This window comes from Phoxinus phoxinus (genome assembly GCF_949152265.1).
Source record: "Phoxinus phoxinus genome assembly, chromosome: 15".
In the NCBI taxonomy this organism is placed as follows: Eukaryota; Metazoa; Chordata; class Actinopteri; order Cypriniformes; family Leuciscidae; genus Phoxinus; species Phoxinus phoxinus.
Window position 1 is genome coordinate 19,343,719 of NC_136890.1, and position 13,160 is coordinate 19,356,878.

A 13,160-nucleotide genomic window follows, 5' to 3' on the forward strand; every position below is an offset into this window, starting at 1 on the left:
ATGTGTGTGTATGCAAACACTTGTTTACTGAATGTTAATTCTGGACCCTGAACACAAACACGTTTCAGTTTTTTGAGTGCCTTTTCAGTATCGGAGCGTGTAATGGTGAGACCACATTAAAGCCTTTCTCTCCCTGAGCCTGATCACATAGAGAGCTGGAAGTAGGTCTGGGAGGAAGAAGGAGATAGAGAGTGATGATGCTCCCAACAGATTGCAGAAATTGGAGCAGTGGACCTCAGGGAGCAGACCTGCTGGATGGATGGGACTGCGTTTCTTCAGGGTTTCCTTCTCCTCCATGCGTCCTTGCTTGAGCTCCTGATCCGCAAAGCCGGGTCAACACTGTCCCAATGTTACCTCAACGTTGTCCCAACGCTGCCAAAATGAGGCCATTCCTCATTTCAACCGCCTCTCCTAAGACTGTGCTCCGTATGAGGCTGTCCATGGCAGTTTTAGATTTATTGAAGTTATCGACATGTTTAATTAAATTTATCTGCCATCTATTTTTAAAAGAAAATTCTAACTCTCACCTATGTCAAATGTAATAATGTAGTTAATTCCTTTGGAAGGAGGTCTCTATTTCTTTTGACAATTAAAGGGCATTTCTTTCTTAAAGTCCAGCTGTGTTTACTACTCGGGGCTTTTGCTAAATTATTCCACTAATGCTGTCAAATCTATTTTATCTTAGATTCAGTGCAGAAAACTTTTCTGGTCTTTTTTTGCAGCAAAAGGATAGTATAAAAAAAGAGAAAGATTAGGTTGCAATTAGAAGAGGCTAATGAGTGCTAAACTCCCTAAAAGGGGTCTGACGTGGGTAATTCTCAACCGGCAGCAAGTGTTTCAATGCCCTCTCTTCGACTGAGGATTGATTTGGCAATATGCGCATGGGTCTTCAGTGTCATGTTTGCGGGTGCAAAACAACGTGCTGGGCTATTTGTGTGACTTATTATTATAAACATCACCACGAATTGGGCGTAATAAAAAAATCCAGTCTTTAATTGTAAGACTAAGAATTGGAGTAAAAATGTTTTTTGAATACTTAAATGTTTAATAAGGAATCTCAGGGTCCAAAATTAACTTTTTGGTGGGTGAATTGAGAAAAAATATTTTGCACCGTCATAAGCTGTATTATCTTCCACAAAAACATGATTTTGTTCAGCATATTTTGATTATGACTGGTTTAATATAAGTAACATTGAAAAAAGATAACCTTAATGACCCCAAACTTTTTATTGGTACATGTGGTTTATTTATATAAATAGATACAAGTGGTTTATGTTTCTCAATGTTACTCGTATTAAACCATATATATATATATATATATATATAAAAACTTTCACTCAGCAAGGATGCATTAAATTGATCAAAAGTGATGATACAGACAGGTATAAATGTTACAAAATATTTCTGTTTCCATTTAAACGAACGCTGTTCTTTTTAATTTTTTATTAAACAAAGAAACCTGAAAAAATGTATCACGTATCCACAAAAATATTAAGCAGCACAACGGTTTTAAACATTGATAATAATAAGAAATGTTACTTGAGCAACAAATCAGCAATTTAGAATAATTTCTGAAGGATCATGTGATCCTGAACACTGGCAATTCAGCTTCGCGATCAATAAATTATATTTTAAAACAGAAAAGAGTTATTTTAAATTGTAATATTTCACTGTTTCCAATTTTTAATAAAATAAATGCAGCCTTGGTGAGCATTCAAGACTTATAAAAATTATTTTTAAAAATCTTTCCAACCCAATAGACCGTTTAATAAACCGTTCGTACAGTATGTCTGTCATTTAAATTGATCATTTAAAGCAGCGAAAGGTCAGATGAGCATTCTTACAATTCAATTTAAAACATGTAATGTTATAGTTCCCAATAGAGTTTCCGGCCAACTGGTTAAATTAACCAATTTGTACATGAATCTGGGGCTTGGCGAGTGTTAATGTTGGACCCTGAATTTCTTTCAAAGATATAAGGGAACGCAAATGGATTTGTGATGGTGTTATGAGTAAAACTCTCACATTAGTGGACCGTCAATCTAAAGTACTTATCGGAGCAGCATTTCTTCAGAAGGTTTAAGTAGTGCAGACAATGGATTGGTTTTGACACTTAATAAAGATGACGAGTTTAACTCCACAAAGGATAATACGAGTCTCGGTGTGCGGTCCAAGTTCGTTTGAGGTTTTAGAGGAAAAATTGCCTTGAAGGTAACTGAGTGCATGTGGGTCTGAAGGTACTCGTTGTCACTGAGGAGCTGCACCAAGAGTTCATATCCATCTGAGGCTCGTGTCACTGTGCGTGTGTGTGTGTGTGTGTGTGTACACGTGTGTGTTTTTAACCTTCTTGCGGAGCAAGAGCCTGCAGATCAGCTGTATGGATAGAGTGCTGTAGGAAGACGTTCTTTCGGCTGTACATGTGTAAAGACAGAGGGCCACGGGGCGGCTGACCCAGACGGCCGGTAAAGGAGGACTGAAGCCTGGGAATAGGCCCCCGCTCGCTCCGCAGCCCCCGCTCGCTGTCCGAGGAAAGGCTGCGTGAGGGACTGGCCTTGCTGGGGAGGCTCACGCTGCTGCCGGCCACCGCCCGTGGGATCTGAGACGGCCCCAGGTGCTCCGTCTTCCGTAGCCCAGGTACCTCAGACATGGACTGCCCACCTTCAGCTCTTCGTACCAGCTCCCGCACGCCTCCTCCCCCATTGCTGCAAGGCCTCTCTTCACATGGTCGACTGAGCTGGTCTGCAGCGAGCGATCGCGACACCCTTCGCTCCCTTGTGAGGCTGCTGTTGCTGTTGCTGCTGGGAATGTTGATGTTTTGGCCTGTAGGTCGACTTGGATGGATTGCCTGTTGAAACAAAAGATGGGAAAGTGAGAGAAAATTAAGCCACTCAATTTGCTGACATTTTGACAAAGCTTCCTTGGCGGTCTAGAACCTTTTCTAATTGTTTCCAGACCAACTGGAACTCTGCCTTTTTTAGGAAGAGGAGGCCAAAGACACACATTGTGGGGAGGTGGCTTGAGAAAAAGCCTGCGCTGAGGAGTTTGAGCCACCTGTTCATTTCTCACACAACACTGCTTCTTCCTTACATAACTGGCCCTCTATTACTCACAATGCTGAATGAGTACAGGGGAAATATTGCGCATGAAAAAGAAATTAGCTGCAAACTCAAGAGTGATTGTTTGATTCACGCTGTAACTCAACGTGTAACTCAGACTGAGCTGGCAGCCAGAAAGTATTACTTGATGCTAATCGGCATTTCACAAAGTGAGAAAACCTAATTAAGTGTGATGTGGCTAATGTGGGAACTTCAGCTGTGACGTGAAATTGAATTTAAAATAGAGTCTGTAATTGAATTCGTACATTATGGGGCAGTTGAAAGGCGTTGAGAGACTCACATGCCAATGCAGGTGAGAAAGGGGACATGTGTCCCACGTGTCCTAATCTTATTTTATCATTTACGGATAAAAATGTCTTTGTTTACCTTCATACTACACTTACACTTCAAAGTAATGCCAGGACGCAACATTGTTTCCTTAAAACAAGCTCACAAACAATTCTGCAGTTCCAGTTCGCGAATAGCACAACCAAATCTGATTTAAACTGTTTTTTAAAGTAACACGCTTTGTATTCCTCCATTTGCAATGTTAAAATAGTGGGATTATAATAGGACATTTTTCTTAATGTTAACTAGTAAGTATTCTTTCAGTTATAAATCATATCGTCTGTCTGAATATATTTTGTCTAAAGCAGTTTATTCCCTTTATTCTGTAATGTTTACTATTATTATTACTGAACATTTTCAAATACATAAATAGTGTGCCTTTTTATTTTTGGTCTTGGCCTTACTGTTATAATTTGTATTTTTACGGGGGGGGGTTTTTTCTGTTATGGAACAGCATGTACGATTTACAAATAATTGACTATTTTGTACAGTTTTTGTTTATACTTTCTAGCCAATTTTCACTTAAAATATTCTGAACCACTCATTTGTACCTACAAAAAAACACACCTTTTCATCTGTCATTGGGCAAGTTTACAGACACCATGATAAGAAGAGTGTTTGGGAATCGCAGCTTGAATTTTCAATGTCTGTGTCCTCTCAAGAACGCGCTGCAGCATTCACAGTACAAATTCAGGCCCTAGCAGACATAAATGCATCAGATGGTGACAGAGAAAGAGAAGTTTGGTACCTGCACTGGAAAAAGGCCAGAAATGCGCACACACACATACACAACTACAGAGTCATCTGGAGGAAAAACAGCAACCGGAGTAAATCAGACTGATTTAACGGTCGTAATCCATTTGGGTCTTTATTAGCCTGTGAAGAAGCTGGTCCTGTGCTAATGGCACGCTTCTGTTAAAAGCCCTCCGGCTGATTATATGCAGTAGGCTGGAAGTAGCAGGATTCAGCCTGCTCATTTTCCACACTTCAGCACACCTACATACACATACGCGCTCACACACACGCCCGCAACACAAGCAACTGTTGCAAAGAGCCACGCCGTCTAAGTCGCAGGCAACGGACAGTAATCCTTGTGTATTATGTATAGTACTGGACTGATAACTGAGCGCAGACTACAGATATCTAGTTATGTATTACATTTAAAAAATCCACTCAAGCAAGCACGGCTCACTCTCGTATTCTCCGAAAAAATTATATGTTTGGGGAGAGAAAACAATTCCACGGCACTTCTTGTCAGTCTCGACAGACAAGAATGTATTTCTTTGTTGTTTTGCTTTATTCTCGCAATCATGTAAAATAAATAGACAATATGAATCTCAGAGGTTTTCTCAAATAAACATGATAAAAAAGGAACACCGCAGTTTCAACTCTGAATTTGTGTGGTGGGATCGTATTTAGAAGAGTATGCTCGTCTATTCATCTTTCAAGAGAAAACTTGCGTTAAATACACCGAGACGCACCTTTGTAATCGCTCTCAGACAACAACACGATGGTAAACAATTAAGCGCATTTTGGAGCACAGCATGCAGCTCTCTTTTGTCACCGTCTTCCAGGCTCTATATTCAGCCAATGAGGGGCACAGGCGCATGTTGTCTGCTTGCACATCCTGAAACTCCATCCGTCTGAGCCCAAGTTAAGATGATAAAGAGTGGCTTTCAGAGAGAGAGAGAGAGAGAGAGAGAGAGAGAAAGTGAGATAGGATGAAGTGCCACAGTCTGAGGGTGCTTAAAGACAAATGGCTGTCCTCCTCGCCAGCGGCTGATTACAAACCGCCCCTGAATGCTTTTAATGAGCTCATGGGCTACCACGACTGCGACTCTTCCTCAGCACCTCACGCCATGCTTTTTTCAGCTCTGAACGGATGTGCAAAAATACTTATTTTCATTATTTAAAACAAATCTATTATTAAAGTCAATGGAGCCGTCTACATGATCTAGTTGTGATTTGGTGTGCTCTTTTGTAGTAAAGAGTATAAATGTAAAAAGTCACAATATTAGTGTTACTAAATTGGCTGTAAGTTTCCAGGATAATTTAATTTGTAAATAAGATTGTCTATTGGTATCAGAATCGTTAAAAAGAAGACCGCAATGTTGTACAGGACACAGCGTCCGAAAAAAACTGCATGTACGCTGCTGTTCAAAAGTTTGGAGTCAGTAAGATTTAAAAAAAATGTTTTTGAAAGAAGTCTCTTATGCTCACCAGGACTGACTTAACCAAAAATACAGTAAAAATAGTAATATTGTGGAAAACCTTTATTATGCTGATTTGATACTCAAAAGACTTGTCGTCTTCTTCAATAATTTCAATAAAAGTAAAAGTAACTTGAAATCGAAATCTTTTGTAACATTGTTAATGTATTTACTGTCACTTTGATCAATTTAATGCATCAGTGCTGAATATATATATATTTTTTTTATCTTAAAAAAAAAATATATATATTCTGATCCAAACGTTTGAATGCAAGTTTATATGGACTAATAGCTAAATGTAAATTAATAATCAAATCAATTATCAGCCATGAATTAATATGGGCACAATATTCTGTGTATCCCCATTGAAAACTGAAGTTTGAATCTAAAAATGGCATGAACTGATAGATATTCAACAAAAACTCAGGCTAAGCAACCTTGTATTGAACAAAACTATCAGAGTTCATTAAAAATGAATTGCCTATGACACAAATATAGTACACAGAAAATGATCTGAATTCTGACAGTATAGCTGCCCTGACAAATCTTGTTCAAGTTGATAGATTTGTTACATAAGCGTTTTTGACAGACTTTTTGACAGCACATTAAAGCATAAGGCACTCTCAGCGTAATACAAATCTCTTCTGAAAAATTACAACTCCTTGCTTATCCTCCAACGAACCAACAGAAAAAAAAAATCTAGATAACCTAGTTGAACTCACAAACCGACTAATCGTTCAGCGGGCGGTTAACAGAGCATCCTGACCCATCCATTGAGCACTGCTCCTCTGCAATGGGTTTAAGAGAAAGAAATGTCAGCTACAAAAAGAGACCACAGATTAATGTGAGCTGAAACTCTTATCGATTGAGAAAGACTGATCGATATTTGAGGGTTAAAAAAAGAGGCTCCCCAAAAATATAAAAACAAAATGGATGGTGGCACAGAAGAAAAAAGAAACAGAGATAGTGAAGATGTGAAAGAGAAACATGAGGAGTTGAAAGACAATGTAAAAGCAGGCGTGCGGGGTGGGGCGCTCTGTTCAGCGAGTTTCGTGTGAGCCTTCTTCCTAGATGATGAGGCATGATGGAGGCTGGATTTGATGTGTGGAGTAACTGAGCACACTTCAAAGACTTTCCCCCCTATTGAGCCCCTCCAACAGCTGTCAGCTTTAGGGAAGATAAGATTCTTTACAGTCCTTGTCTTGTTCTCTCTGACAGCACAGGACCTGGATAAACAATAACGGGAAATATATATCAAGAAGCGGAGGGGAAAAAAATCCAAGTGAGAGCGAAAAGATAAAGGGAGGAAAGAGACCAACAACAAAAAAAAATCATAAATTGAGTTTCTATCAGATATGGTGGCAGATGTCTTCAGAAGCTGATGAGATTGTTGCAACCGCCTGGGTGTCATCGTAAAGCCGCATCTGCCTGTTTAAGGACCGTCAGCTCCATGAAGTAAGTTTGTGTGTGGCTTCCCACAAAAACATGTGTCACATAACTTAAGTGTCATGAGCTGACTTTGAATCAACATGACGAAACACACAAAGCAATTGAGGAAACCTACCAGCACCTCGCGTTCCAGCTGGTTCTATTCAACCAGCCTCTCCAGATCAAAACTTTCGCAGAGATTTGCTGTCCCAGAGTGCAACGGACAAAAATAACAGTCTTTTGTAAGGATCTCTGAACTGAGCATCCCATAAGCAACCTGGCACGATGCATGATTTTCACTCCATCTAGGGCGACGGTGGCGTAAAGGCTGAACATGATTCATGGTGCTAAAGGTTTGAGTGCCCTCAGACTGTATTGCTTTCTGTATCTTGTCCGCTGGCATCCATTTGTTCCGGTGTCACTGTGGAGAGGTGAACTGTCATCATCTCATGGCTGCTAATGTCAGGCCGGGCTGAGGACTCAAGCTAAAATCGATGTGAGGACCTGTTCTGCGTGGCCCAGTCCCAGACTGTTATGTCAGGTGTGAAAGTATATGAGGACACATGCTCAAGCCAAACAAGTCACCTGTGATGACACAGAAGAGGAAGTCCTATCACACTAACAGGATTGTGTGTGTGTGTGTGTGTGTGATTCAGAATTTAGAACGCCTAAATAAAGTCTTGATAAAGCTGTTTAAAAGGTTTGAAAAAGTTTACAATGCCACTTATAGAAAGTTTTTTTCATATTTTAATCAAATTTAATTAAATAACTTTTGCAAACCAGCGAGGAAGAATGCAGTATTTCTCTAAATGAAATACCTAATAATGAATTTCTTTGAACTACGGTTTCCAGAAGTAAAAACTCCCATTCATTCTCTCCATAGGGGAATACATTTTTTTTACGATAACTCAACCCACACTATTTCAACTTATTTCTTAAATAATCATATTTTTAACAGTGGAATTATTGGTGAAAAACATTACCCATGATTAAAAACATAAATAAATCTGCACCAGAGAATCGAACACGTGCAAATCATTAGCACACTCCCACTTTTATGACACATTGCAGATTGACAAGTCAATCTCCCTACAATCTCAAACTACTTCGATGTTTATTTATGCATATTTTGCAATAAACAAAATATATTGTTTTTATATACAGTACATCTTTAAATTTCTCCATTTCTCTATTCCTCCATGAATAATTTGCCGTTCATGCTACTTCATAGGATTGTTGTTCTTTCCCTCATTAAAGCTATTACGTACACAGTCATGCATCTCTGTGTTTTTGTCAGATTTTTATATTCATCCCAAGTTTGTAATGTTGTAATTCACCTCATAGGAGGTTGGTTTGGCTCATGGATTATAACTTAACAAATTCTTTAAAAAAAAAACTTAAATGAAATCCCTATGGGACAAATCAATGGAAAATATTATATACTTCTGGAACCAAGGCCACAGCGTATGAGGGAATGTGTATGGGCACGTGTATGGACACTCTTTAGTCAATTCCTTTCCGGTCATTTAAAATCGCCTGTAGGTCAATTCAAATTCCAAGCCAATTCTTTGAATCTGAATCTTGAATATTTAGTATTGATTTGAATATCAAAGTACATTGAGGTATAGAATGCAAAAGCTTGCTGGTGTGATACGGCTTAATCGAAAGTTTCACAACATCATCAACAGGCTTTACTCGAAAATCTTCTTCCTCAAAGTGGAAGATTTTCAAGTCTGCCAAAGCAGACAACTGTAATTATTTTTTAATGAGGCAATTCAAGTTTGAATATTTCATGAAGAAAGATAAATGTTCTCAGTACCATCTCTATTTACCAATGTTTTTTTTGGATGAGTGCCGTGTTTGGATACAGGATTGAATAAAAGCCACTTCATGGCAAGCATTACTGGAGTGTGGGCTTGTGCTTTCCCCTCTAAAACACCTGTGAAAACTGTTGTCTGACCCACTACATTTCCCTGAGGCCCTCATCTCTTATCAGTTGTACACGGACTGCTGGAGGGCTTGCCTACTTCACAGCACCTCATTTCTCACACCAGTACATCCTACATCCGCGTCAGACACACACACTCATTCGTTCTTTCTCTCTTTAAAGGCCGTAGGGCCATCACAAAGCCTACACTGACTGGACAAAAAATGCATCTTTAAAATCCAGCCTGAATTCAGACTGTCTTGTATTGTTTACTCTTCCTGTGGCAATTTTGAAGAAAGCTTTCCTTCCTGCTCAGCTGCAACGGTGGGTGGGTTGGGACATGCAAAAAGTTTACAGATTTCATTGTGCAGTTTTAGTCATCATTATAGTACCCCGTGAGCTCGCACAACTTTAGCCAAATTTGTTTTTGTTATTGTCACTATAAATGACTAAAAATACCAAAGAGCTGATATTAAGTTTCCATTAAGTAACTTCACAAAAGCAATAGTGCTGTTGGTCTAAATATGAAGAATTAAAGTGAATTAGGAGAGGAAGAATTTTGCAAACTCGTCAAATCATCTAAATCGACAACGTGTATGTTAGACCCTATACCGACTAAGCTGCTGAAAGAGATGCTTCCAGATGTCATAGATCCTCTTCTTAATATCATTCATTCATCTTTGTCTCTAGGATACGTACCAAAAACCTTTAAGCTAGCTATGATTAAACCGCTTGTTAAAAAAACGCAACTTGATCCTACAAAACTAGTCAATTACAGGCCGATCTCTAATCTGCCTTTTCTGTCATAGATATTAAAAAAAACAGTATCCTCACAACTGTGTTCTTTTCTTGAAAGAAATGATATCTGCGAGGATTTTCAGTCCGGATTTAGACCGTACCATAGTACCGAGACAGCTCTCGTTAGAGTCACAAATGATTTGCTCTTATCATCCAATCGTGGTTGTATCTCTCTATTAGTGTTACTGGATCTTAGTGCTGCATTTGACACCATTGACCACAACATCCTTTTAAATAGACTCGAACATTATGTTGGCATAAGTGGAATTGCACTAGCATGGTTTAAATCAGACTTATCTGACCGTTATCAGTTTGTAGCAGTAAATGAAGAGATGTCTTATCAATCACAAGTTCAGTATGGCGTACCACAAGGCTCAGTACTAGGACCGCTGCTGTTCACTCTGTACATGCTACCATTAGGATATATCATTAGGAAACATGGAATTAGCTTTCACTGTTATGCCGACGATACTCAGCTGTATATTTCTTCAAAACCTAACGAAACCTACCAATTCACAAAATAAACGGAATGCATAGCTGATATAAAAAATTGGATGACTAGTAATTTCCTACTACTAAATTCAGAAAAAACAGAGATTCTAATTATTGGACAAAAAAAAACTTCCACACGTAATAACCTAGAGTACTGTCTAACACTTGATGGCTGTTCTGTTAAGTCTTCGTCATCGGTTAGGAACCTGGGTGTGCTCTTTGATACACATCTTTCATTTGAAAGTCATGTGTCTAGTATCTGTAAAACAGCTTTCTTCCATCTTAAAAATATATCTAAATTACGTCATATGCTCTCAATGAATAATGCAGTACAATTAGTTCATGCGTTTATGACCTCAAGGCTAGATTATTGTAATGCTCTACTGGGTGGTTGCCCTGCACGCTTAATAAACAAACTACAGCTGGTCCAAAACGCAGCAGCTAGAGTTCTTACCAAAACCAAGAAGTATGACCATATTAGCCCCGTTCTGTCAACACTGCATTGGCTGCCTATTAAACATCGTATACATTTTTAAATATTGCTGATCACTTACAAAGCACAAAATGGTTTAGCTCCGCAGTACTTGAGCGAGCTCTTAACGCATTATAGTCCTTCACGTCTATTGCGATCTCAAAATTCCGGCCAGTTAATAATACCTAGAATATCAAAATCGACTGCTGGCGGTAGATCCTTTTCCTATTTAGCAGCAAAACTTTGGAACAGTCTTCCTACCATTGTCCGGGAAGCAGACACACTCTGTCAGTTCAAATCTAGACTAAAAACACATCTCTTCGGCCTAGCATACACATAACACATTATAGACTTCTATAATTCAATGTTAGGCTGCATAGTTTAGAACAGCCGGGACCGGGAACACTTTCCGTAAATCCTGATGTACTTGGTACATCATAAGAAGGATGGCGTCTACGCTAATATTAGTCTCTCTGTCTATCCCGAGGTTTACCGCTGTCCACCGGAACCAGGCCGTATAAAGATCTGATGAAGGACCAGCGCCAGGACACGACGACGCCGCTGACCTGAAGTGTCAACCAGTCTCTCCTCCTCTCCACTCCGACTTCAACCAACCGGAACTGGACAAATACTCTGATTAATTCTGAACTTCTGACCTGTAATGCTCCTGAATCATAATCATACACTGTTCACTCATTGGCCAGAGGAGAACTGGCCCCCGACTGAGCCTGGGTTCTCCCAAAGTTTTTTTCTCCATTCTGTCACCTGATGGAGTTTTGGTTCCTTGCCGCTGTTGCCTTACCTTCTGGCTTGCTTAGTTGGGGACATTTAATATTCAACAATATTATAGATCTGCCTTAAAGGTGGACGATGATGAAATTGTTTTTTGTATTATTTTCATGTTATCACTGTGAAGCTGCTTTGATACAATCTGTATTGTAAAAAGCGCTATGACTTGACTTGAAGAGTTAATAACGAGTTCTGGCTATCTATTTTTTCTCTCTCTCCGCCAATAAAAACATTCCATACATAATAAGCCAAAGCATCAATCTTTTGCATGGTGCCAAGCACTCTATATAGGAAAGCAGAGAACACTCTGTCCTTCGTGGCTCTCCTGAGCAGAGCTGTCAAATGTCACTCGCCGTCAGGTGACGGTGAGTGAAAGGAAAGACGACCCTGTGGACTCTATTCTCATATCAAACTCATCTTGAGGGCTCTAAAGTCAGAGCCCCTGCCGCCGGCTACTCACACACACGTCAGTCCGGTTCAACACAAGGCCCTTATTAATTACCACTAGTGTACCTACTGAGAGACCCTTGAGATGAGCAGGACAGAGAAAAAGAAATTAGGACAGGTGTTCCTCATGCATCTGCATGCACTTCACCTTATCTCTGATTCAATTTAAACTGCATTAAATTAAAAGTAGTTCTGCTGAAAATGTCAACAAGTTGGTTCGAAGAAAAAAAATAGAAGTGATAGTTTTTTTTATTTAATTAATTTAAGTTAGAAATATAGTAAATATTTGCAAAAAAAAGTATAAAAAGTACAAATGTAAAACCATTTACACTGGTTCAATGCAATGTACATGAATTTATTATTACATCATATAAGCAACGCAAGCATATACTGTTCAATGGTCTGAAGAATGAATGCTTTGACCAATTAAAAGGACCAATGAATCAATATCGTTGTCAATCCAAAGATTCACAACAGATTACTCAGTGTATAGTACGAGTGTATTGTGAAAGTGTGTGGGTGGCTTGTCTCATTGAAGACGCTCCACATTAAAAACAAAGAAATTTTTTTCTTATCAGATTTTCCTGTTCTGCATATTAATTCTCTGTATTTGTCGGCAAAACATTGCAACGTTGCACCTCGAGGCATTTGTGAATGTGCAGATTGCAAAGGACTTGTTCATTAATATTTATGCTTTAGCTATTTTCATTAACATTGCAGTAAATTGTTATATGAGATTTAGAGGGCTTTGGCCCTCAGTATCTAAGAGCTGATATATTCACAGAACACAGCAGAAGAACCCCAACGCTTATCTGCCGGGGTCCCATCGTATTAAGCTAGAGAGCAGGAAAGACCCTGGCCTTTACAGAAGTGGTGCTTGTGGTGTATGAGTGTGTCACGCCTCACCCTGAGCCTCTAATAGATCCAGGAGAGGCAACTCACAGTGCACCTGCCCTACTTTAGTGTGAATAATGAACCTGAGGTGTCCTGAATCTGTCCACTGGTGGGGGGAGTGGAGGAGAGGTGCAGATCTGCTCTCTCAGCTGGCCATGGCCGCTCACTATAGAGTGGTGATGGATATGCAGTCTCATATCTGGGCACAGAGCCAGGCCGAGCCTGGACACATGAGAGTGCACACACACACACACACACAC

General features: G+C 39.5%; 1 protein-coding gene across 2 annotated transcripts in view; it reads right to left on the reverse strand.

The window, feature by feature from the left end:
* Window positions 1-1,410: 1,410 nt before the first annotated feature.
* ccser1 (coiled-coil serine-rich protein 1) overlaps window positions 1,411-13,160 on the reverse strand; it is a 74,423-nt gene continuing 62,673 nt past the window's right edge. The window contains exon 10 of one of the 2 annotated variants that reach the window (XM_079637097.1): window positions 1,411-2,845. In XM_079637097.1, coding sequence (XP_079493223.1) covers window positions 2,339-2,845 — 507 coding nt within the window. In that variant the 3' untranslated portion in view covers window positions 1,411-2,338. The remainder of the gene's footprint in view (window positions 2,846-13,160) is intronic. The other variant, XM_079637098.1, reaches the window with a different exon arrangement.